Raw genomic sequence first — 27,666 nt, 5'->3', positions numbered from 1 at the left:
TGATAACAGCCATTGTTACAGGTGTGAGGTGGTATCTCATTGTGGTTTTGATTTGTATTTCCCTACTAGCTAGTGAAGTTGATCATCTTTTCGTATGTCTGTTGGTCATTCATATGTCTTCTTGGGAGAAGTATCTGTGCAGGTCCTCTGCTCGTTTTTCAATTGGATTGTTTTTGTTGTTGAGTTGTATGAGTTCTTTATATATTTTTGGATATTAACCCCTTAGTGGAGGCGTTATTTGCAAAAATCTTCTCCCATTCAGTGGGTTACCTCTTTGTTTTACTGATGGTTTCTTTTGTTGTGCAGAAGCTTTTTAGTTTGACATAGTCCAATTCGCGTTTTACATTTTTAAGAAAGAAAACAAACTCTTTGATAATGCAGAGGAAGATTCTGCTTATAACACAAATCTTTTCTAAGCATCTTAAATTGGAAAAAAAGATCTTATGTGTTCGGTTCCAATACCAAAGATCCCAAACTGCTTAGTTAGAAACCACCTAAGACGAAGAAAATAAGCCACTTCTAAACCCACACAGCCTGACAGCCTGCAGTATATGAAACCAAGGACTTCACCCCATAATTAGTCTAGAAAGGCACATGGCCTTTAAGAAAGAGGAAAGCAAACAATAAGAACCTGGGGTAGCTATTATGGACATTTATGCTTCCTCTTAACAACGGAACACAGTAATGAGCCTGCGAGCGCCCGATCCCAGGCCAACATGGACGGCGGAAGAACAGGATCTGATAATGATGTGCCCTGACATCTGGAGCTAATTCTTACAGTAAGGAGATGACCTTGAAGAATCAAAGACTGGGGGACGGAGAAGACAAGGACACGTGCTACTGAGATTCGGGGTCTCTGTCTCCACTCAACCCGAGGCGAGCCTCAAAGGGATGAGGTTTCTGATGCATCTCTGCCCACCTTCCTTCCTAACACACGATGTCAAAAGCAGCCAGCCGCCTTCTGAAGCAGACGCGTTCAGATGACGACATTCAGAACAGTGTGATTTTACAGACTTCTCCCTCCCACTGATGATAACAAAACACCACAGTCAGTCACAGACGAAGACCAGCAAGGACAAGGGGAAAGAAACAGCTCATATGTACGTTATAGAGAGCGCCCGTCCTGCTAGCCTGACTCCTAAAATGGCAAGGTGTTCAGAGGAGGAAATACCTGCATTTCCATATCAGAATTTCTTCACCACGGCTGTGGAGAAAGACATAATTGCTCCCAAGTACAATTCAGTGAGGTCACCAGGCCCATAAATGCTTATCTTTCTGGAAGTTCTAGCTATCAGCAATGTCTCTAGCCAGGATTGATGGGAGAGAAGGTAGGACATTAATCAGGCAAATCAAGGAAAGAAAGTCAGTTCCGGATTCAACCCAGCACTGGAAGTGGTTATAATTCCCCTGAAAGACAGAAGTCCTTTGCCTTTGAGTGTGAAGATGACGGCACTGTTTCGCATCCTGTGGAGCAGCTCGTACAATATTAAATATCTCTTTAAAAGGTATTACATGACACTGTGGAAGCAGACGTTTCTCCTCGGCTCAAAGTCCCTTAACGACTCCCCATTGCCTGCAGAGCACGCAGGAAAGTCCTTGTCCTTCACAGGGCCTTCAAACCTTCACGGCACCATCTCTACGACCCTGTCTCCTGTAACTCTCAGCCTCATTCCCGCCACTCAACTCAGACCGCCTTTAACTAGTCCCCTAACTAGTCCACGAACACCGGGCACTCTCCCCCGCCACCCTCTCTGCAGTGTTGTTCTCTCTGCCCAAAACACTGTTCCTCAGATACCCACGTGGCTCACGCCCTCAGCTCCTTCAGGTCTCTGCTCAAAGGGCACCTTTCTCAGGGCGGATGTTCTCCAGTCATCTCAAGCTCCATCGCCTCGCTCTGTTTGGTTTCTCTGTAATGAAGCGCTTGTCCGTCTCTAACATACTATATGATAAGCCGATGTGTTATGTAAATAATAAACCAGAACGTCTATTTTCTTTACCAACATATCCTGAAGAACAGAGGAAAATGTCTGGCACGTGCTCCGTACTTATTTATTGAAAGGATGAAAGAGAATGTTTTGAATTCCAAATTCTCCATCAGTCCTAATTACACCGAAGAGAAAGTCTCAGATCGACAATCTTCGACGAAACCCTACCACTTGGTAAACTTTTTTCTCTTTTTAATAGTTTTCTTTTGAGGTGTAATTCATCCACTATAAAATTCACCCATTTTATGTGTAGAATTCAATTACTTTCAGAAAGTTGATGAAGTTGGGTACTAATCTCCCTTCTCAGCATGAAGAATGAAGACTTTAGGCTCAGAGCCTCTCCCAGCAACAGCGTCTGCTGCAATGTAATAACTAACACTGCTCTCTCTTCGCTGGCCATGTCTTTCTGGTCATTCTTTTCGCTAGTGATGCTGGCTTTCCACTTAAAGTGGAAATAAAAGCTTCCTTCTTAAAGAAATTGATTTAGGAAAACATGAGTCGATTTTAAAAGTGCATCGAATAGCTAAAAATATATGTAGTCCAAAAAGGTAGCCAAGTCGAAAGGATATTAATGAGAACAGCAAAGTTTATGCAACATTGACTCCTGGGATCCAGACCTGCAGAACCTCAACTAATAAATAAAAGTCAAGGTACTGACACTTGCCCCTAGGGTCCGCCCTCAATTCCCATCAGATCTGTCGGGAGACTGTCCTTCCTGGGTCCCCCCTGTTTCTGCACGTCTTGTAAGCGGGGCACGGACGGCCCTCTGTTTCAGACTCTCATTGCAAGGATGTCTGTATAGTGAACAGCCTTGGAAGATACAGTTTCTCCTTCTAGAAAAAGGGCAGGATTGCTCACGGACTTAGAGGATAGAGACCATGTCTGGATTTGGGGCAAAGGACAGGCATGCTTACTGCCTACTACAGAAGATTTGGGTTTCTTTAGGTGAGGTTCCTCTCTTATAATGTGCAACCCTTCCATGCACACTTATTAGCTGGCTCACTATGCGCTGCCCCGTGGAAACGGAGGCTTGGAGCACTGGCACGAAAATGCTGATACTCTGGCTGTTGTTGTAAGTAACAGACTATCCTTTGTCTCTGATCCAGGGGTCTCGTGTCTTATACCCAGAGGAAACTATGGCAGATTAACTTGTAAGCTTGCAAGTAGGCTAGGATCTCAGACTCTTCACAGTTCTTCCAATTCCTCACCTCATTGTGGATTTCCTCTCCTTGTTTCAAAACCGCAGGCTCCAAGGATTTCAAAGAGACATCGCCATTGTCTGCCTGATCGCGGACGTTCTGCAGAGCCAACTGGCAGCGCTGTAAGATATAATCCAAGGTTCCCGTCGAGCACTGCAGAGACAGACCAGCAATCAAGGTTACAAGCAAGGTCCAAGTTCACCATGCCTCCTCCTGGGATTGTTCACATCTGTCCCCTTACCGTACAGTCACCTGTCACCCTCACAGCTCAGCCTACAATCCTTAAGAATTACTGCAGTGGCCTGCTCACTGGGCTCTGTGCTGCCAGCGTGGCCTCGCCTACGGGGGCCACTCACCTCTCTGGTGTTCCATTATCATATAGGGCTCGTGTCTCTAGCTAAACGGTAGGCTTCCTCCGTCTAAAGCCCCATTATTTATATGTAGAATACATATGCACACGCCACACTAGAACTCAGGCCTAACTGTAAAAGAAACTCATCAAGTAGTTTTTGGATGAATACCTAATTCACTAAGAAGTCAAGGACACTGACTTCCTCCCTCGAGCGCCCCGAACCCAACAATGGGAAAGAAAGGTGACCGGACTGTAGAACCGGTTCATAAGTACACGAAACAGAACAGTAACGGCAGGGGGAACAAATGAAGTTATAAACACAGGGCAGAGAACTCATTTTCCTTTTCTGCAAAAAGCATACACCAGGCAATTGCAGTCCTTGGCAGAATAGATTCTTCAAATAATGGAGAATATGTGGCTTATGCCCTCAAGGCACGTTCAAAGGCATGACTTAGAACCTGGGTGTCATAACGAGTTCATCCCTCTCCCCGTCTGTGCGAGCCAAGCGGTCACGTAGACAAATCCCTGCTTTGAATGATCGTGTGTCAGAAAGAAGAGGATGCAGGTGGAAGGCGCATCCGTTTGTTTTGATAATGACATGATTTCCTAGAATGATAAAAAGCGAGCTGGAAATATCCTTTAGACTCAAGGAGGGAAATGTAACCCTAAAGTATTTTTATTTTAATATTTGTCATTTAAACGGATCCCTTAGAAATAACATTGAAGGCTAAGCTCCTGGTACAAAAATTCTTTGCACAGTTACTGCCATTTAATACAACGTGACATGGACAAGCCTGGGAAAAACAACGTTTCCGTGCCAAAAACAGAAGCTCGACTAATACATATTTAAGTATGAAGATCCCAGGATGCCGGGATCACAAGAGCTGTCAGCTCCAAATTGCTACCAAGAAAACACACGTAAAAAAACAACGGAGTCGAATGATCTCACTCATTTTTGTCCCACAGCCCCCCGACCTTCTGTCGAGAAACATATTCTACTTGCACCTTTACTTTTCGCAGGTTTGCAGGAACCTACGTAAGAGCTTGTTAACTGCACTGACATTGATTTTAACAAAAGATTGAAAGTAACCTAAATTTCCCGTCAACAGGGGACTAGCTGAATAAGCTACGTGGAACCATACTTGCAGCCCCGACCAAAAGAAAGGAAAGAAGGGGCAAGTTTTGCTTCGTCTCCTGGGTGAGCACAGTTTTATTTAATGTAAAGAACCTATGAATGGGCCCGGGTTTCTGTTTGTTTGCGTTTGTTTTTACTTGACAGCTTTACTGAGACGGTACATAGCATACAAGTCAGTGTGTGTCAGGACAGTCACAGAGCTGCGCAACCTTCACTGCAGATAATTTTAAAATCTGTTCATCGCCCCAGAAAGAAGCCCTGCACCCTTTCGCAGTCACGACCTGCCATTTCTGCCAACCTTCCCAGGCTCAGACAACCACCAGTCGACTCCGCGTCTACAGATTTGACTCTTCTGGACACTGCATAGAAATTATCATACAATATGTGGTCTTTGGTGTGTGGTTTCTTTCAGTGAGCGTGATCTCTTCCAGGTCCGTCCATGCTGAAGCGTGTATCAGTACTCCATTCTGCCGTATGGTGAAATAATGTGCAATTGGACGGACACACCGCATTGTGTTTGCCCATTCACTAGGTGAGGAACCTTTGAGTTGTTGGCGCTTTGGGGCTACTGTGAATCAAGCTACCGTGAACAATCATGTCCAAGTTTTCATTTCTCTGGGGTACGTGCCTAGGAATGAAATTGCTAGGTCATATTAATCTTTCTGTATTTGCCAGACTGTATTCCAAAGTGGCTGCACCATTTCACATTCCCTCCGGCCGTGTATGAGGCTCCCCGTTCCCCCGCATCCTCCTCGACACTTGTTACTGTGACTCTGGTAACAGCCATTCTGGTGGGTGCGAAGTGGTATCTCACTGTGGTTTTGATTTGCATTTCCCTGATGACGAATGATGTTGAGCTCGTTCATGTCTATTAGCCATTTGTATATATATATTTTTTGGAGACATGTCTACTGAGATCCTTTGCCATTTTTAAAAACTGTATTATTTATCTCTTTAATTATTGAGTTGTAAGAATTCTTTATATATGCTGGATATAAGTGCCTTGTGAGATATATGATGTGAAAATATTTCCTCCCATTCTGTGGGTTGTCTTTTTACTTTCTTGATGGTAACCTTTGAAGCATAAAAGTTTCAACCTTGATGAAATCCAATTATCTATTTTTTTCTTGGGTCGCTTGTGTTTTTGGTGTCGTATCTTTAAAAAAAATTGCCTACTCTTAGATAAGAATTACATGTTGATAAGTGATTATCACCAACGTCTACCGAAACAAAAGTGCAGAAGAGTATATAGAGTAGGCTATTCTTTGCATGAATTTTTTTTTAAATTATATATGTATTTGCTTATGTATGTATTAAATATCACTGAAAGGATAACACGAATCCGATATTGTCTCTGGGGAGGAGGAGCTGGTTGGCCTGGGGAGAAAGAGACTGAATCTGTATACTCCCAGGTACTTTTAAAATTTTGAACCACTTAAATAACTACCTATTCAAAATATAATTATACATAAAATTTAAATTAAAATATATATATATATATATATTCTATGTAAAATCCCAGGAACGTTCTGGAACAACCAGAAAAACCTAAAATGGAATAAAGAGTTAAGAGCCATCAGACATAATCTAGTCATATGCCACCAAAAAAAACTGAAAAGATTTCTTCTCTGATTAACTAATATGAATTTCAGAACATCGTTTCCTTAAGACGATCTGTTTCCTACATACTGTAAATACGCAGCAAATAGGAAATCATTTTGTTTGGCATAGAAAAGACATGTAATGTTAACACATATAAGGAGAGGACGTTTGCAGAAAAAGTGGGGGCTATAGAGTTGCACGGATTTTTTTCCCTCTCTATTGAGGGAATCATAACGTAACTTTAGTGTTAGGGAAAAAGTCTTTTCCCTCTTCCATCATAAAAAGCAATAATATAAGGCGAAATGAAATTTTTTAAATAAGATAAAAACATAATTCCACCACCTGACCCTATTTTAATTATTTTTATCCCATGTGATCCTTTGTCCACACACAGGTGTAACCAAAATAAATGTATCAATGTACGTGCTGGTTTTCACTGTTTGTACATATTCAAAACAACTACTTTCAATGGTTGCTCATTAAAGTGATATTCAATAATTTAATTAACCGGTCACATGACATAAAGGCATTAAGTGTCTGTCCAACTTTTCACTACTATTAATCACGCTGGATAAACATCTATATATATATATACTTCTTTTGAACTTTTTCCTAGGTTTGATTCCAAAAACACTGTTATGAGATCCAAGATATGAATAGTTTTATGGTGCTTTATACATATATCCATGTAGGTTCCAAAAAGTACACCAGCTAAAAAACTACCAGAAGCATATGACTGGACCAGTTCCGTTGTAACTTCAGCAGCACCGAATCATATCATTTTTAACTTTTGGTAGAAATAAAAAGTTACCTTAAGATGGTGATTTTTTAAAAATTTAACTTTAAGGTGATTTTTAAAGCCTGCATAAAGGATCACATATAACAGCCAGCAAACTTTTTTTCTATTAAGAGCATTTTTGTAAGAGTTTATTTGAGCCAAACTGACGACATATGCCAGGGACTAAAATCTCAAACGCTCCCACAAACTTTTTCTTAAAAGACCAAACAGTAAATATTTTAGGCTTGCAGGCTCTAAGATTTGCTTTGCAACCTCTCAGCTCTGCCACGTAACTCCAAAGCAGTCATAAGCAATATGTAAACAAATGAGCGTGTTCCAATTAGAAATTTATTTACAAAACAGCCAGCTGGCTCACGGGCCAGAGTCTGCTGACTCTGAACTATAATAGAGAAAGCAGGATAGTCACATCGTCCACATTACATGCGTCAAATTAGTAAAATATCATGTAGCATGAACTGAAGTAACAGAGAATATAAAAAACACAGATTTGGCATATTGTTTCCTCCCAACGGCATCAGTATATGTACCCACTTCTTTATTAACAGCTGATTAATGCTCAAAATTCTGCCTGAAAATTAGAACATACGAATTCAGCTATGACTAAGCAAAAAAAGGGTAGCCTCAGGAGATGCTGGAAGCACTAGAATTGGACCACCTGGGAAAGGAAAAGAAACAAGGCTGGAGGGGTCCGTTTCAAACTCCTCTGGGGGCTTCTGAGTATGCGGGTATTTATTGCAGGGGGTGGAGAGAGGGAGAGAAGTTTCCTGATCCCTCACATTGAAACTGAACAAACTATTGCCTTCCCTCATGTCTTAGATCCCATTTCTACTAACGGTGACGTCACCTTCAAATCGCCCAGGCTTGAAACCTCAGTGCCAGCCCAGAGCCTCACACATGGAAAGCATCCAGTCGAGTTCATGCATTCGTCTGTTCGTTTGTTCATTAGTTCATTCATTCTCACATGGCTCCCTCCACTTCGGTCAGTTGCCAAGTCTGACACTATGTCTCCTACATCAGTCATGGGAATTTCTTCTTTTTTCCTGCTGCTACCACTAGTTCAGACCCCGATAGGTTTAACTGATGCCTCCATCATCTTCATCTTCCTAAATTTACCTCCAGTACGTCACCACCAAGATAACAATCAATATCCTACCTGTCAACCAACTTACGGTCAAACAACTAGTCTTTCACAAGATAGAAAGATATTCAAGATCTTTCCCAATGTGGTCCATTCAGGAATCAGCCGTAACTGCCAACACCCCCGTTATGGCATCCTGACATCCAGTTAAAGTACTGCCACTAAACGTTCCCCATGTATTTGCATCCCATTCCAATCACAAGATTCTTCACCCCATTAGCTGTCCTAAAATATCCTGAAATCCCCTACCCGCTACATGTTGAAGTCTTACATGCCACTCACCCACGGACCCTTACGCTGTCTGCTACTCTCTGTTCTGCACTATATGTGCTCTTAGACTCCAAGCAGCTTGAAGACTCCAAACACGTCAACCGTCCCTGTTCACAAGTGCCTAAACGAACCCCTTGAGCACCGGGAAGTTCAACAACAGTTTGCAGAACGGATGAATGAACTAAAGTTCCTTCCTTTCTTTTGAACAGTAATTTCAATCAATAGCAATACTTACAGTCAAGACTCATGAATGACTTAATGTCTTTTGCTTTATTTGTACACTCTAGTGTATAAATGGAGACAGAATAACATTCCACGCAAAGAGCTTTGGTTGTTCCCATCTCCTATTGGCTTTTCATCAAAGACAGTAGCAGTAGTCATAGTAGTAGTAGTAGTAGTAGGATAGCATTAACAGTAGTAGTAACTTAATAATAGTAGGGGCGGCTAACATTCTCTGAATGCCTCTCTCTCCCAGCCACAGTTCTCAAAGACTTACATGTATTAACTTATTTGATCCTCACGAGAACCCTATGACCCAGGTACGACTATCATCCTCATCCAACACCTTTTCCCAAATTTTGTGGCCATCGTCTTGTACCAGCCGCCTGAGTACAGCAGTAATCAGCCTGTCTGCTCTCCCAGATCCGATGTAAGAAAAATATGCTCAAGTAGCCACACACTCAAACTGACCCAGAAGGAAAGGGCCCTTGAGAGGGTTAGAGCTAGAAAGACAGATGCCTGTAACGCCTTATATAAAAATGAAGTCTTTTTTATACACTACAGAGCACATACGCTCTACAAAAGCTTACTCACTTTTTCCTTCCTTCCAGACTTCCCGCCTGCCTTCCTAAAAGAACTCACTTTTATGTCTCTAAGATAATTATTTCTGTGTTTATTTGTTTAATACGTGTCTCCCCAACGAAAATGGAAGTTCGATAAGGTAGTGGCCATATTGTCACGTTGATGGCTCTCTCTCTCTCTCAAGCCTGTAGTGCTGCTGGACACATAACAGACACTCAAATATTTAGATGAACGAGCCCACGGAAGAAAGAAAGGAAGATAAGGAAAACGGGAGGAAGGAATGAATGCCTGACGGGCTTGCAGCATCTTGACTGCAATAGACGCTCGTGCCCTCTCTGCCCACAGCGACAAGCCCAGCCCACCAGAAACGCTACTTAATGACCAAAAGGCACGGATGACACCGCCTTCCAGACGCACGCGGTCTCGGGACCGACAAGCTCTTGAGCTCGCACTGTCCTGCCACTTTGTTATATTCCTTCTGCCCAGCTTCCTCACACTGGACCCCTGGGGTAAGATAAAAAGTCAAACTATAGAGCAAAACACTGAACCCAAGCTTGGAAAGAGGTCAACTTGTCATCTTTTTTTCGTGATTAGTCCTCTGATCTCTGGAACCCTTCCGAACTGAGCACACAGTACTCCAGGGTGACTACTCAGGGTTTTCTCATCTCTTAAGTTTCCATCCTGAACTAGTCTAATCAGCTGACCATCGGCCACTCCAAGCGGTGGCAGAATTTAGCAATAAAGCCTGGGTTATGAACACAACTGGGGAGCTCGGCACTTCCTTGGCAGCAACTGTGACTTTCTCCTTCATTTGCATTCACATGCCCAGAAGCCTGACCAAAAGTTAAGGGAAATGTAAACTCTCAACCATCTGAGCCCAATCACAGCTAACACATGCGTAAGCACACAAATCCGCCCCATTTCCTTCTGGCCATCTCCCGCCCTTGACCTTGACAGATACAAACCCCTTAGAAAATCTCTTAACTAGCAACACCTGCCAATGGCATTTACCTGATCCAAGAAACATATCCCAAAGAAGCAAAATATACTTATCCCACGCTGTGAATACACTTTAAAAAACCATCCAACGCGACTCAAAGCTAAACGAGCAAGTAAACAGAGGCTCAAGTCACGTTAAGTGGAAGCGATTTTCCTATCGAACACTACTCCAAAGTTCTGTGATACACTGCTCGTTCAGCCACTGCTGTCACGTCCAATTAAGTCTGGATCGCGTTTTTGTTTACACTTACCTCTGCCACTCTGTGGGTGGAACTAAACCGAGGTGGTAAACCAGCCAGAACACAGTGTTGGTGGGTGGCATTGAGATCATCTGCAGGAAAAATAACAAAAATCAAGAAAAAGAAAAGAAAAGGAAAAAAAAAAAGAAAACCACACACACATACTTAACACTTATTAGTCACTATACGCCATTTAACTACAATATAAACAGTAAATCCATCATTCAAGAACGACGACCAAAAAATACTTACTTTGTATCCTTTACACCATTCTTCATAAATAAACGACCATCAAAACCAAGACACTTTCAAGAATGAAAAGGGATGTTATTAATAATGATTCCAGGACGACAGGTGTAAAGCAGGAAACAGGATGTAGGGTTACCTTACTTTCTTGTAGTCTTATGATACCCACTCATGACAAAGTTTACTATTTGTAGATTGAACGTCTTTCTCTTTCTCATGATATATCTAATTCTACCCACGCCTTGAGAATAAGCCAAAATTCTTTCATGTTATTTGAGGTTGAACATCTTTCATCTGAAAATCTCTTTCTCCCCAAAGTATCAATTTTGTCCTAACAATTTTCCAGGCAACAAACCAACCAACTCAGCATGTTGCAAAGCTCTGGCTCTCAGAATAGAATTCAAGCCTATGGATTCACAACCCAAGAATGGAGTAGGTGGTGAGTTCATCAGCTGACGAACATGCCTAAAACCGCATGCGGCGGGAGGAAGACCAATGGCCAAGCTGTTGTGTATTCTCAGAAACGATGCCACATGTCAGGCAAAGTCTGTCCCACCTCCACTTAGGACATCACCTCCTGTATTACGAAGAAGAGAACCGAAGAGTCTGACCCCAGCAACACGTGAGTTCCTACACAGGCACCAGAAGCTTCTTACCAAAATGCCAAGAAAGACGACTTAGTTAAACTAAGAGGCAAAGACCACTTCACCCCTTACGTGTGAAGAAAACAATCTTACGTGTCAGAAAAACAACCTACGATGTTACCTCTGAACACAAGAAAGGAAATGCAAAATGCCAATTGCAGGGCTCCTGCTTCTGGGCACTCTGGGCTAACGGTGACAAGGTTTTACCCTCCGCCCTTAAACAACTATACAACAGACCAAAAATAGCAAGCGAAGTTTCTGACACTGGAAAACAGAGCAAGATACGGTCCCAAAGGTAAGAGAAACAAAACAGGTGAGCCCTACAATTGCCCTAACTCACTGCCTGAGAACAGTTCCAATGCCACAGAGTAAAAATGGCAAAGTCAAACAGAACCCTCAGTTTTCAGTTTGCTTTCTTGACGAGTTGTGAAGACAGAAACTAGAGTTTGGGAAGGTCAAACCGGCAAGGATTTGTAAGGCAGACCATGGAATAGAAGGACCTGCAGAGAGAGAGAGAGCAAGCAGACATCTCTGCGTAAGGGTTCCCTCGAGTCTGCTCACATGTGAATGATAAACCCCCAAGGGCAGGAAAAGCACGAGAAAGCTGTAGGCTGAACAAATCCCAGGTCTCACGCAGGGCCGTGAACACCAAGTGCATGAGATAATGGACAGAGTCCCTAGAAAAGCCTCGTCTAGTTGGGCTAAATAAGTCCTAGATCAAAGGCTGCTCTAGATCCATCTAACAGTTTAAAAGCAAGCTTTGAAAGGATCCAACTTATTCCAAATAGCTTAATTACTCATTAGAGCAAAGCACAACACTATTTGAAAAAATGTAACAAAATAAGGTACCCTACAATTAAAATGTGCAATATCCAGTGTCCATTCAAAAAGTAACAAAGAGAAAGATATATGATACAGATGATACACAAGATACAAATCTTTCTTTCCCACACACAGTGTCTATAAATGTATATCTTTTATATATTAACAAAATGAAGCATCTAAAGATGAGAAATACGGTATCTGAAATATCACACGGAATAAGATTAACAGCACTTCAGACACTGCAGAAGAAAAGATCAGTGAACCAGAATATACAGAAATAGCAACAACCCAAAATGAAGCAGACAGAGAAAAAAGACTGCAAAAGAATGAAGGAGCATTTATGACCTATGAGACAATATGTAAAGCAGTTTAACATAAATATAATTTGAGTCTCAGGGAATGGATCATGACAGAAAAAAATACTTGAGAAATGATGGCCAAAGGAAAAAATAAGAATAAAGAAAAAAGGCAATGAATCAAAAATATTAACAAATAAGGTAGATATCAACCCAACTATATCAATAATGACTTTAAACATCAATAATCAAAATACACCAGTTCTAAGAAAGAGACTGTCAGACTGGATGAAAACACAAGAGCCAACTATATGCTGTCAACAAGAAATTCACTTTAAATATAAAGATATATAAATTAAAAGTAAAAGGCTGGAGAAAGCATTATCGTGCTAACACTAACTAAAACAAAGCTGGAGTGTCTCAAAGAATTTCAGATAGAGCAGACTTCAAAGTAAAGAAAATTATCAGCAATAAAGAGGGGCATTACATAACAATAAAGGGGTCCATTCTCCAAGAACACATAACAATCCTTACGGTGTATGTGCCTTATAACAGAGCATCAAAACATGGGAGGTGAAAACTAATAGAAGAGTAAGAAGAAACAGACAAATCCACTATTTTAATTGGAGACTCCAACAGCTGCTTTCAGAAACGGACAGATCCATGAGGCAGAAAATCAATCAGTAAGGACACAGGAACTCAAGATCATCATCGATCAACCCAGGGTAAACTGTGGCACATCCAGACAATGGAATGTTATTTAGCCCTAAAAAGAAATGAGTTATCAACCCATAAAAAGCCTTGAGGAAACGCAAATGCATATTATTAAGTGAAAGAAGCCAATCTGAAAATGCTACATATACTGTATGATTCCAACTACACAACATTCTGGAAAAGGCTAAACTAGAGAGACAGTAAAAAGACTAGTGGTTGCCAGGAGATGAAGGTATGGGATTAGGGGGGATTTTTGGAGCAGTGAAACTATTTTGTGTGATAGGTAATAGTGCACCGATGTCATAATACACTTTCAAAATCTGTAACATATTCAACACCAAGACTGAACTCTGATGTAAAAAATATAGACTTGGTGATAATGACGTATCAGTGTAGGTTCACCCGGCCAGTAAAATACCCTCTGGGCAGGTGTAGCCAGTGGGGGTACATGGGTGGGGAGCAGGGGTTATGAGAACTCTCTGCATTTTCTGCTCAGTTTTGCTGTGAACCTAAAACTGGTCTAAAAAATCATGTCTATTTTTTTTAAAAAAATATATATATCAACTGAAAAGTCTTCGTCACCATCTTGAGGACTGAAACGGACCCCGAGGCGAAGCAGGAAAAGCAGCTGGGACCCTGCTGCGGTCAGCGATGCACGCGGGAGTCCACAGCGACTTGGCCTGGGGAGATGGGGAGCAGTGACCGGATCCACAACATCTTAGAGGAAAACTCCAGAACCTGCTAATGGACTGGGTTAGTCAAGTAAGGGAAAGAGCAAAATTAAAGGCAATTCTGGGGATTCGTTGTCACAGGAACGACTGAAGTCAGTCGCAGAACATTCGGAGGTCACATAAACAGCATCTGAAAGTGCCGTGCAGGGCGGGGACGGAAACATCAGCGGCACATCTGGCGTTTTAAACGCAGACGTAAAGACGAGGAAGGCTGGGCAGAGGGCGCAGAGCAGATTCAGCCTCGGCAGACTTGGGCTCAGAAGTGTGGCTGAAGGCCCGATGAAGAAGCTGAGTGACCAGCTTCTCTCCTCCAGTTCGCCCTCTCTGAGGACTCTCATTAAGAACATCCCTGAGAATTTCTGGTCGATCCAGACTATTGTGCCTAAAAGGTGTTTCGGAGTCAAAGAAAGAAAGAAAGGAGCAGAGGTTAGAGGAGGGTCCCCAGGCAGGACTCCCATGAAGGGTTAAAACAATGTCTAAAAATGCATAAAGGCCATTCTCATCTTCATCTACCCAAAAAAAAGCCTCTCTGCTCCTACACTATTAATCCTGGGATCCACAGACATCGTGAGGGGAAGAATCATCTTAATGAACAGATGTGAGAAGTGCGTTTGTTCCACTGAGAGGCCACCGATCTAACGCAGGCCGCGTGGCCAACGACATTCAAAGCTATCCTCTGAGGCTTGCACCTTTATCTAAATCCTCGGCAACTCTCGAATCGAACAACTTTTTCTGAAATTGCTTCCGACCGTCTCTAATCCTTTATGACGTTGAGAAAGAACGCTGTAATTTTCATTCAAGCTTCTAATTCATCTAAAACTCCGGGTCTATAAATGTGGTTCAAGCTCCATGGGTTGTGCTTCTCAAAGTCTGCACTAAAGGCCTTCCCGGTCTTAAAGGACCACTCTGAGTCATTTTTAGAAAGAAAACATAAAAGAATGTCTAGTGGTGAGAGCTAGCTCAGCACAGAGTTCAAAATGGACTGACTTTATAGTCAAGTGGAATCAGTTCAACGAAACAAATAGACAAGACGCTCTCACTCCTGGCTGGCTAACGGCTGCGTGCTCTGTCGCTGGGTGAAGAGGGCTTCGGACACTCACTGTGCCATGAAATCTCATCTCGCATATAAAAGACCATGGGTGCACAAGCATCATGTACGCCACGGTGACCGAATCACGCCCAGGACTTCCCCGGTTTGAACGCCGAAGGCCCTCATCCTGAGAGCCCTCCCCACAGACCATCGGAACGGTTGGCCCCTCTCGGCTTAACCCAGCCCCTACTTGCTGGGTTTTGTCATCCAGTGTGTGTCACTAGGGCTATTTCGTCCCAAATTTCGTAAAGTAACAATCAAGAGCTTTGCTGAAGGCACCCCTCAGGTAAATAAGCCCAGTACTGAAACCCAATCTTCCCGGCTTCACACAATCACTGAAGCTTTGCATTCTTGCTCACCTGTCCACTCGCATCGCTCAATCTTAATATTTATGACCTTCTTTTTCCTAGACGTGGGGACATCCATGACTGAGACCATTTTCAGAATCTAATAGCCAGTGAAAGGGGGAAGGGGAGGGGAGCTTCCTGGCAAGATGTCGGTACAGACTCAGGCCTCTACCTGCCCCAGTCCTAGCCGCCCAGGGAGATGAGCGATGGAATAGTCAGAGAGATCCACGCTTCTTTCAGCACTAAATTTCAGGGAAAGGTGCTCAACCCACCAGAAATGGCAAGGAATTGTGCTGGATGCCGTGCAGGTGGACGAGGTTCACGGAGGATAAAAAAGGAGGTTGACACGGGATGGAAAGGGCAGCATCCTGATAATCGTATCGGGTGAATCCCGAGAGGGGCGCTCACCCTCTAACGCAGAGGTGACCAGCAGGAGGGCATGCCAAGCTCCCGGGCACCCACGGGGCAGGCCTCTGGCCTCTGCGGGGCAGCCTGCAGCACATGCAACCTGTGGTACTCACAGACCTCAGGACGTGTTGCTGGCACAAGCTGCCACTTTGAGAAGAGAACCAGGCATTGCCGAAGTAAGAAAGTGAGGTGAGCAGGTAAGCAGAGATGGGCCGAAGCTGCCACCATGTGCTCACGTGGCAAGTTCATCAAATCTCTCCTCTGTCGCTATGAGGATGCATTTTCCTCCTTCCTACTAAGTGAAGGACTTGTCCAAGAATCCGTACTAAGTCTTCCCAGAAACAATCTCAACATCTATTTGACTAAAAGCCAGGACTGTTCCTCTTTCTATAAAGAGACACGGACGAGGACAAATCACCAGACTCATGTGAAAATGCTGCAGTTCAACAGAAAGGGACCACTGTGATTGAAACTGTCTCTTCTGAAAAAGTTTCACTCAAAATGGCAGAAAATATTTTTTACTCGATTCTCAATATTTCAGGAAGATGCTGGATTCGAGAAGGCACTCTATGAAAATGAGGCAATCAGACATGAAGACGGAACAGTATGAGATCAGAAAACATTGCTTAAAGTTGATCTTTATTTCATAGCATCGCCTCATCGAAAAGGATCATAGGTGAGCAACAGAACACTGGCTGCGGAAAATCAAATTACTGAAATGCGGTAAACTCAAAAAAGTCCTCCTAGAACTCAAAGGGAGAAGGAAAATCAGTGGAAGAAGTGACAAGACACGAGGGACCGATTCTGGAAACCAAATCAGACGTAACAGGAATCTTAGAAAGAACAAAGAAATAGAAGAATATTTTCCAAAGCTGTGAAAAGGCCTGAGTAAGCACCACGAAATGGTTCGCCAAGTACAAAAACGTATTCTGTTCAAAATTAAACATGTACTACAAATGTCCAAAGAGAAAGCATCGTTCATCACAATAGAATCAAAATGAAGATGGCCTCAAACATCTCCCTAGCTTCAAACATCAGAAGTGAAGGGAATAATATCTGTAGTTTTAAGGCGGAAAGTTCGTTAGTCAAGAATCCTATAGCTGTTCGAGGAGATCTTTACATGTGAAGGCACAGAAAGCCACTCAGACGATGCGAGTACTCAGAGAATACGCTGCCACCATTCCCCTGCCATTAGCCTTTCTGAAAAAATTGTTAGAACTTCCACTTTAGCTGACCAAGACCTATCGAAGCAATTAAAACCACAGCATAAAAGACTATCAATGAGCATAAAAGAAGTTAAATAATTTCGGATGTGGTTATTTAAGTTAATTCAAGTATAAAAAATAATATTTGAAAGTAAAGATGCTTTACCTGAAAAAATAATATATTAAAAATTTAAGTCAAAAGTCCAAAAGAGTATATTAAAAAATGCCTGGGAAGTGAGCAGAAGAGTTGAATAAAGTAAATATCAGGAAAAACACTCATACCTCAACAGAAAAATGAGCAAAAGATGATCAGCCAAAGAATACTAATGGAAAGAAATATACGAATGGCTGATGTGGAAAATGAGCGATCTCATCAATATATAAAGAAATGCAATTTAAAGCAACAGCACATTACTGTCGCCCATTAAACTGGCAAAAAATAATTGCTGAGTTGCAATGCCCAGAATTGTCTAGGGTGAGGGAAAGGAGGCTGGTGGAAGTAACTGATAACCACGTTTCACACACTGCGAGTGGGAATGTAAATTCAACAATCTCTCTACATAACAGTCTGACAATATAATATTATGTACAGTTTTAAAATATCCAGACTCTCGTCCCTCACCCAGGTATTCCACTTCCAGTGAAATGAATTAAGTGACCAAAAGCAGAAGATTAATATTTAACCCACATTTTAAAAAACCATTTTGAAGGAAGATTTAATAAGAAAAATGTTTACGATATGAGTATTGAAAGAAACAAGATACAAAATATCATATCTGATATTTTCTGAAAAGAAATAAATATATAGTCCCATGTACAGAAACGTTAGAAAGAATTAGACCAAATAGTTACGAATGATATTATCTCTGTGTAGGCGATATTACGATGTATTTTTATTAACTACTTTACGCTTTCCTAAACTTTGTAAATTCTTAACAAAGAGCACGTACCCCATTTTATTGATTCCAAGGTACACATTTTTTCTTCATATTTCTTCAAATTGAACTACATCTTAAAACTGATGGCATCTTTGACTGGATGACCTATATTACTACTATACTTAGCGATGAAAGATAAAATAAGTATCATTATTTTGGAACGATCTAGAGGGAAAGTTCAATGAAGAGATCCTCAGAAAAGAGGTTCACTCCCCAAATAACAACGATGGCACACAGCCACAGTGAAGGCACTAGCAGCCTCGCATAGTTTCCTAAATCCTCCCCCAGAGACACCTTTCCATGGGGGGGAAAACTCTTTTATAAAAACAAGCACTAGGTGAAGATGACCTCAGGGTACACAGCTTCCCCCCTCTTTTTTTTAAATTAACTTTTATGGAATGCTTAGTTTGTCGCTGGGTTGTGAAGAGGATGGATTCCTGAGGTTAATCATTCGTTTTTTGCCTTCCAAATATGCAAAAAGAACGTTAATCTCACTTTGGCAAGGGCGGTCTCGTCCTCCTCCCTGATGAAACTCCTCCCAAGAGACAGGGCAGAGGGGGCTGGGCAATGGAGGAGGACAAGGGGCAGAGGTCAGGCTGCCAGACAACGTGAATGAAGGACTCTCCTTCCTCTTCTCCTTCCTGTATGCAGAGCCGTCACTCCCGCCCGCTACTCCAGGGCACTGTGGGGCCCAAAACTTTCCAGATAAAGTTAATGAATGAAACAAGACGCAGCCACCTAAGCCTCTAAGTTCTGTCCTTTCGTATAACTTGTGACTTCTCTCTTTATTCCTTCCCACCTCACATCTAATTTTCCACTGGCAACTGAGGAAGATGGCTACGGTTTCTAGCTAATACCTGGGGAAGGGGGAAAAAGGACGTTCTCTCCCAACGTGTGGCACCTTCGTATTGCGTACAAGGCGCCAAGGGCTGCGTGTGGTTCGAGACTACAGAGAATACACGTAAAGTAGGGCTGCTCTCCAAAAAGCTTAGCCCGAGGAGATGACACTTCTACATCGGTCGCTATCGTCCTGAGGGGAAGGAGAGCACCGGCATCCACACTGATTGGTTGGTGGCCCTGCCACTGTGGGTATCCCATTTTTTTAATGTCACCCCTAAATGAGTGAGTTATACATAACCTACATAAAGAGAAAAGCATGACACGGTGGAGGGAAGAGTGTGAATAAAGACAAGGAAAAAAACTTGTGCCTGGACCAATTCCGGGACAGAATTTTAGAACAAAGCCGCTACAATGAATTGATGAAGGAGTATAATTTATATCTTTCTAAAATTTTTTAAATGTTTATTGAGCCCAGAAGAATTATTCCACAGGAAGAGTTTAGTGAATCTTCCATCATGGGGCATACAGTCTGGCCTTGAAATCTGCTGTAGGGACTGACTAATTCAGCAAAGACAAAGTCATTCCTGTCTTAGTCCTGGGCTCAAACCTTCAACAAGGATCAATTTAAAAAAAAAAAAAAAAGGCTTCATTTATGGTCATTCTTCCACTGTCTTTAGAGACACGGCAAAGAATACACGCAGGATATGCAATCAAATGAAAAGCCTGAAAAATTCTTTTCCACAGCTGACGCTTTTAGGAATTACTTTATATAGACAGAGAGCCAAAGAGGGCATATTAAGACTGCCTGCCAAAAGGAAAAATTCCACCCAGCCAACCCAGATGCAGAGTTCTCCCAATACAGCAGGATTCTGAATGAATGAAGCATAGAAGAATAAAAAGATCTCACAATTCATAGTAACGCATCCATCCTTGGCTTGAAAGAAACCAACACATTTTTTGTTACCTGGGGTGGTTTTCTTATAAAAGATTTGGAAGAGAATGTACAGATTGATCTGGACACTGCGTCGATTGTGGAAAATTCTGGGATGTCACATGGGTATTTGGACTAGATATAAAGAAGTAAAGAATGGGTCAATGAAGGACTAGAGTGCCATGGAAGATTCTAAAAGGTATCTCTGGAGATTCCTGAGTATTAGGTGAATGGCCATCTGTTTGGGGGAGGGGCTTCAAAACCTTTTCAGCCAGGAGCTTTCAAGGACAGACAAATATTTCCTTTTGCCTGCATGGCTGACACATATTGCCATGATATAAAAAAATATATAAAAATTAAAATTAAAATTAAAATTAGAAAAAGGCCAATCTTTGGTTCATTCATTCACTCATTAATTCAATAATTATTTATAAAGTACCTACCATGTTCGAAGTACCAAGTTAGGTACTGAAGAGGTTACAAATTTTTAGAAATATAAAATATAGCAGATAGAAGGCATTTTTAGAAAATCCCAAGAAATAAGAACACAGGGAACCCAAGTAAAAACAGAACTAGCAAAGGAGTGAAATGAGAAGAAATCTCAGTCTGATAACTGTGCGGGGTGGGCTTGAAGAACCCAATATTTATCAAAACATTAAATAAGCGGTATGACGAAACATCTAGCGGCACAGAGATATCACAATGGCGTGATTCTTCTGTCAACAAGAATAAAGAAAGGCATGGATGAACTCCTGGGGCAGAGGGAGGGCTCCACAAACACAGCAAGCTAACAGGTGGACAGATTCTGAGCCTCTGACGAAAGGCAGTCTCAACCAGACCCTGTCAACGTTCCCACTCCACTGACACAGGCTTAGTGACTACAGTGGACTGTATCTTCTGTTTATGGATCCAGTCATTCTATTTGGTTCTGCAATAAATAACACGCACATACGCGCTGGTATGTGCCGGCTTTCCAATTTCAGAATCAATGTCCAGAGAAAGCACAGTGGTTATATCGAAATTACAAATTACTGTGTAAACGTTATAAACTTCAAAAATGTAAAACTAACGATATGGTTGAAGAGAACTTTAATTTCCCCATCTTACTACTAAAAGTCAAGAGAGTATCTCTATATTCGTTATGAAGTTAATCGGAAAAGAAAAAAACTCGAAGTAAATGTTAACAAAAATTAGCAAGAGTGAGAGACAGTGTGAGACAGCTGATTCCACATTTTTCTTAATGGAGAAACAGACGATGCTTACAGTTGTTGGATAAAGAAACAGAAGAATTAACTATGTCCTTAAGAGTTAAGGAAGTAACCATTTGAAGAATAAAGTACAAATATAATGAAAAGAAATTACTTTTAGGAAATGCAAGTTGGGGTAGATGGCAAAGAGTTTTTCACTTTCCATTTTAGATCATCCTCAACTATTTGAATTTTTATTTCCTAGTTAATATATTATTTTTATAATACCAACAATAAGATGAATGAGATACAGACATGAAAAAAAAAGTCTCCAAGGCATTTTATCAGGTAAAAAAAAAAAAAGAAAGAAAGAAAAAGCAACTACTATAAACATATATATAATAAAGTCCCTTTTGTATTTTTTAAAAGTAGCAGCAGCCAATGCGTACAGAAATTAGCATGACTATATTTATGTTAATGCTTACAGAAGGACCACATAGAAGATAAAAGAACACTTCCACATTTTATTCTATTTGCTTCCACTTTGTTAATCCTTTACAGTGAAAATATATTCGTATTCATCTAATTAATTGTTCAATTTTTTTCCCCACATTTTTAAAGAAAAAAGATTTCATGACCACGAGCAAGGATAGCATGGCTTAATGGAAGGAAAAACAGCTTTGGTCTCAGAAAAACCTGGATTCACACACAAGCTTCACTAGGTATGCCATTTTGAACAAGTTATTTTGCCTCTCTAAGCCTCAATTTCCTTTTTTAAAAGAGCTTTATTGGGATATAATTCACACACCGAAGAATCCACTCATTGAAAGTATACAATTGCGTGTATTGTAGTAGTATGTTCACAGGATTGTGCAGCCATCGCCACAAAGCAACGTGGGAGCATTTTCATACCCATACAAGAAACCACATACCCATCAGCAGGCAACCCCATTAATTTTCTTTCCTGGGAAAAAATGGGGATCAGAGGGAGTTGGAGTACCTGACAGGCTGGTTAAAAGAAATAAATAAAATGTATCAAAACCTTCAGCACAGTGGCTGGTCCCCAGCACGTACCCTCATCCCCTGCATTTCGAGTAAAGTTCAAGACAAAATGATGCAGAAATAAGCAAAAGGCCTGGGTGTGATAAGGAAGTGCGAGAGGTGGGTAGATCCTCTCCAGGCGCCAGGAATACACTCAGGTGCCTGTCCCCGGGGCTCAGGTGCCTGTCCCCGGGGCTCAGGTGCCTGTCCCCGGGGCTCAGGTGCCTGTCCTCGGGGCATATCCCACAAGCCATGCCCTCTACCTAATTCTACTGAATACAAAATAAAAAATAAAAAAAATCAGGTATCCAGTCAAAGAGCACAAATTTGAAAACGTCAGCATCTGGGGACATATTTTAGAGAGAGAGTTTCAGGAGGAGAGACACGTCCTCAACTCTGCAAAAAGCGAATGGCGAGAAGCGAACCCCGCAGTGAGCAGGTGAGACGGACACCGTGAGTTCACGGCGGACGAGCAGTGGGAACTCTCCTGTCATGTTTCTCCTTTTCAAAGTGAAAACAAACATGACAGCTGCTCGTTTGGCTGTTGGAGCACTTTCCCCTTAAATGGCAATTCCTCAAGCTCACCGACTGCAGCCTCGAGTCCTAATTTATTGCCGTTTCTGTGTCATTCCCTCGCCTCGGCAGAAAGCAGAACATAGCACCTACGTTTCAAGACCCATGAGAGGTAATAAAGTATAATTATTTAGAATTTATGATTAAGCCATAAATTATAGGCGCTTTTTACTTCAGTTGGTCAGAGGTTGGGGGAGGAAGGGAATGGGGTCGGTGGGAACAACAAAAGCCTTTTTTTCCTTTGACTAAAACGTCTAAATCAGGGCAGGACTGAGGGACACCGGAGGATTTGCTAAGATACCACAGTCCCAAAGTCGAGGCCCTGAGGAGCCTCGAGTAAGAGACTTTAAACTCCTAGAGGCCTCGGTTCTTCCTGCTGGAGCGCCCACGTGGCCCCCCAAAACAGAGGCGCGCCATACTTCCAGGTGAGAGAACATCAAACGTTCGGGTGCTCCTGGTCTTGCCACTCTCAAGTAGATATTTCTAGACGATGAGCCTGAGCTGTAAAAAAAAAAAACAAAACAAACAAAAAAAAACAAACTGCTGGCCAGGCTTTGTAAGTCAACTCTGCCTCAGCAGAGCTAAGACTGAGGCTCCAGCGGCCACTGTTCCTCTCCTCGCTGTCCAGAATCAGCTGGGAAGGCTTCCCGGCCCCCAAGTCACTTTATGGGCTACGGAATTATATGTACGGAATAGTTAGGTGCAAAGCTGGCAAAACTCGGGGCATGGAGCAGGATGAGGGCACCACGTTCGCTCTGTGTCACCCATCAGCTCGCCGGTAACCATGGCCCGGGGCCCGCGTCTCGTCATGAGTCTCCACATTTGAATCGTAGTTCGCAAAGCACGTTCCCTTTCATTTTCTTATTTGGCCTCACAATAACCCTGGGAAGCAAATGTCATTACCACTAGTCTGACGGTGAGACACAGACTCGGGGGCGCTAACAACGCCACCCCAGCAGACCGTGATCGAGTCCAGAACCTGGTCTCCTGACGGAAAACCCCATGGCCTGCTTGTTATTTTACCCCAAACTGTTGCTGAGCTAAAGTAAATCCCAAAAAGAAAGACTAGGGATCTCATTTCATATGACTTTTTTTCTTTTTCCGCAGGGGAATTTTTACTGGGCAACGGAAGCTTTGAAATAACTGATTGTTATAGTAACGATAGGTATTTGAACATGAGATTCGGTTGGACTTAAGAAAATAAAGAGACCAGATAGAACAAAGTTACGAATACCGGCACCTAAAAAGTAATAATAATAATAATAATAATAATAATAATAATAATAATACATTAAAGGGGGAGGGGCTTGCCCCAATTATTTACCTAGCACTCACCTTTGTCCTGAAACACCCACCTCCACACCCGACTCCTGGTTAATAAACATAATTTGGTTGATGTCCCTTGAACTGTATAATCTGTTCCACCAAAAAAAAAAAAAAAAAGAAGAAAACATTTTTCTCCCAGCCACTTTTCAGTCTCTAATGCCCAGGTTACATTCAGTCTATGGAAACCATCTGGGGCAGAGTAAATCACCCTGCTCTGAAAAAGACCAGAGTTATTTTTTTTTTAACTCTAAGTGTGTTTTTAAGTCCTGGTTGGAAAATTAGTGAAAATTGTAAATCTGTTTGCAAATCTGGTCATGTCTAACTTTGAGATTAGGGCAAAGATTCCAATTTAAAAGCAGAAGCGTGACAACCCCAGTTAAGCGTGTCCGCGGGCGATGCCAGCAGGGCCTCCGCTCGCTTCCACAGGCCGTGGATTTATGACGAGCACCCGACACGCTCCCCATCAGACACCCCTGGAGTACTCACTTGAGACAGCAGCGTTCAGCCTGCACTTCCTCTGCAGACCAATATATTATTATAAATTGAGCTAAACTGTTTCCTTTTCGTAAGTGCTATGAAGTTCAGATTTCAGATATCGGCACAAGGCTGACGTCTCTCCATAGGGCTCCTTATAGTATCTGGATTTTCAAAAGTAAAGGAAAAAGGCAGCAGTCGACCCTGGTTGCATTTAGTTTTGTTTTGTTTTGTTTAAGAGGATTTGGACGAAAATTCATTTTAGAAATCCAATATATCGTTAAAAAAAAAAAAAAAACATTTTAAATGCAAACTTTGGGAACATTGTACTGTGCGTGGCCCAGGTCAGTGAGGGACCAGCTAGTTCACCTATATCTGAAGGCGCGAGTTGAGAAAGTAGCTATTACGTCTTGGATATCAGCTCCAACAAAATAATAATACTTCTCTGTTTATCACCTACAATAGCTAAAGGGACCCAATGAATATTTTAAAATGTATGTGCATTGTAATACAATATTCAAAATATAAACATTCAAAACATTAAAAAAAAATTTAAAAGGACAGTGTATTTAATATTTCATTATTCTATTTCTGAGACAAGAAAAACCTTAATTTTAAAAAGAAATGAGAAAGAAGAAGCCCACAAACCACTGTCGTTTCTTCTTTCCCTCCCTTCCTGAACGACTGAGTCCTGAAGCCTTCCCGGGAGGCAGAGGCACCGCGCTGGGGCAGGGAGAGGGGCTCGCAGAAGCCCACAGTGGGGTCAGCGCCCAAGCGGGACAAAACGATGAGTTCCGGTCCATACCTCTCACCCGCTGTGTAACCATGGCTACGTGACGACATCGACCTAACCTTAATTTTTATTCTTGCAATATAGCTAATGCCTACTTTTAGGATGATCGAGAAGATGAAAAAAAATGCTTGACTTCTTGTTAGCCCCCAATAAATGTAGTTGTAATTCATATACTACTATCATTCCGGACATATATGTGTATTTACAAAAAAGGCTGAAAAGAAATATACTAAAATAGGCGTGAACCTGATTTTTATATTCTTTCATTTATACTTTTCAGTCTCTTTTCTCAACAATGAGGACAGATTACTCCTGCAATGAGATGTTAATAAACAAAGGGAAGGTAGCTGAACTTTTACAATGTGCATTTACTAGTTTTAGACACAGAAAATTAATTAAGATGGCACTACTCTGACTCTCATTTCTTTTAACGATACAAATTGCTGATAGAAACTCCTGAACTAAGTTTCCAATGAAAGCGGTTTATTGGCTGAAATTAACACCCATTGATACTCAAGGTAAACATCCAAATCTGGGCAGTACATTGAAAAATGAAATAATGCTCTGTTTTACCTACAAATGATGCTCGACGATGGAGCGGAGGCTTCAGGACAGAAACTCCGTTCCCGACGCAGGCAGGGGAGAGGCAGGGGGAGGTATGAACTTAACCCTGAACATGTCCCACGCTGTGGATAGCGATCAAGTCTACGTGGTCCCTTCTAGAGTGGAAAAACATGGTACAGCGGTTCCTCGACTTACGATGGGGTCACGAAGCGATAAACGGATCGTAAGCTGAAAATGCATTTACTACACCCAGCCTACCAAACGTCAGAGCTTAGCCTAGCGTACCACAAGCGTGCTCCCAACACAACGTCAGCTGCAGTTGGGCACAATCATCTAATGCAATGCGCACACACACTGTACGGCGCTGGCTGTCGACCCAGATGTGGCTCACAGTCACTGTCCTGCATCACCAGAGAGCAAGCTCTGTGCCACACACTGCTAGCCCAAAAAAAGATCAGACTTCGAAACCTGAAGACCAGTTTCTACTGAATGCACATCACTTTCGCACCACCGTAAGGTCAAAAAATCGTGAGTCGAACGATGCTAAGTCAGGGACCACGTGTGTATGAAACCTGAAACCCACTCTGGCCCCTGTGCTGCCTCAGGGGGGCCGAGTGACTCTAATAACAATCTCCGCTCACCTCGCCCAACGGTCGTTTGGAGACTGGACGAGGCTGCTTATGGAAAAGTGACTTGTAAAACGGTAAAGCCATGTACGAATGGAAGGCGGGAGATGCGGGGCTCACTGGGCTCTGTGTTCAGCAGATGCAGGAATCAGCCCATGAGAAGATATTTAAGAAGTAAAGAGACACAGCATTAAGCACCAGGGAACCACACTGTGAGAGAGTCATTCCCTACGAAATGATCCTCCGACCTTCCTGCTGGTATCAAAGAGCACGTCTCAGGTACCATATGAACACCTCTCTAACGGCCACTAAGCTCCTTTTTTAATCACAGAGACAGAACAGACTCAGACTCGGGATCTTCAGCAAAAAAAAAGAGCCAAATACCGGTTTTCCATTGAATATAGTGATATAAAATCTGCTAAAATAAATACATTTTGATAAAAGAGAAAAGTGAATTTAGAGAGTAATACTATGACAGTAAGGTAGCACAAGGATCCGCCAAGAACCTCGAAGCTCATGAACGAGTGGTTGAAATTTGGAAAGTACTTAAATAGGTGATGCCTAAAGAGCTGTTGCAACTTTGACTTTCTAGAAGTCAGGGACCAAGTCTGATCGATCCCCAGTATCTCCTCCAGAGCTTTAAGTAGTGTGTCAAACACGGTGGGTCCTCTACAAACACTCAATTAATTAGGAAATCATTCTTATAATAAATATCGGGTTTGAGTCTGGGTGCTTCTCAGCTCTAAAACCAACACATGAGCGGATTCCCCCAGACAGGTAAGAGTCAGAACAATCAGGAGCCCCAGCCAAGGAGAGAATACACGCTGAGATGCTTAGTGAGTCAGAAAGGACATGATTGGTACATTGTGCATCAAAACGCAAGAAAGAAAGTCCCAAAATGAAACAGAAAACTTAGAGCAAATAAGGAAAAACAAAGGTCCACAAACTCCACAGCTTCGGTTAGCTTAACCACAGCTGAAATACTGCTTCCCAACACTCTAAATGACAAGTGGAGAGAAAGGCCCTGCCGACAGCTCAGCTGCTCTCGTGAAGAAACTGAATTCAAAACTGGAAAAATCCCTCGTCACTAAGACCCTACACAGACATGGAAATATTTTTAAAACTTCACAATGATAAGTTGATTTAGATGACTTAGTGGCTCTGATGAAGACTCCTGAAAATTGTTTAGCACATTTAGGAAACTCCATAAACACCGAGAATGGAAAGAAAAGCAATGCTGAAAAATTAGCATATCAAAAAAAAAATCCACTTAGATGTAGAAATTTCATTATTACTATAAAATACTTGAAAAGTTTCATTTCAAAAGACATATTCAAAACATTACCCA

At 42.0% G+C, this 27,666-nt stretch overlaps 1 protein-coding gene across 9 annotated transcripts in view; it reads right to left on the bottom strand.

Annotated features, from left to right (window-relative positions):
* FTO (FTO alpha-ketoglutarate dependent dioxygenase) overlaps positions 1–27,666 on the bottom strand; it is a 325,863-nt gene that overhangs the window by 189,390 nt on the left and 108,807 nt on the right. For all 9 annotated transcript variants that reach the window (XM_039880895.1, XM_039880891.1, XM_039880896.1 and 6 more), the window contains exons 6-7: positions 10,532–10,611; positions 3,194–3,337 (exon numbers count right to left, since the gene is read on the bottom strand). In XM_039880895.1, coding sequence (XP_039736829.1) covers positions 3,194–3,337; positions 10,532–10,611 — 224 coding nt within the window. The remainder of the gene's footprint in view (positions 1–3,193; positions 3,338–10,531; positions 10,612–27,666) is intronic.

Source organism: Pteropus medius, unplaced genomic scaffold, assembly GCF_902729225.1.
Source record: "Pteropus medius unplaced genomic scaffold, Ma_sr-lr_union100, whole genome shotgun sequence".
Lineage (NCBI taxonomy): Eukaryota > Metazoa > Chordata > Mammalia > Chiroptera > Pteropodidae > Pteropus > Pteropus medius.
This window is presented reverse-complemented; position numbering and strand designations above follow the sequence as displayed.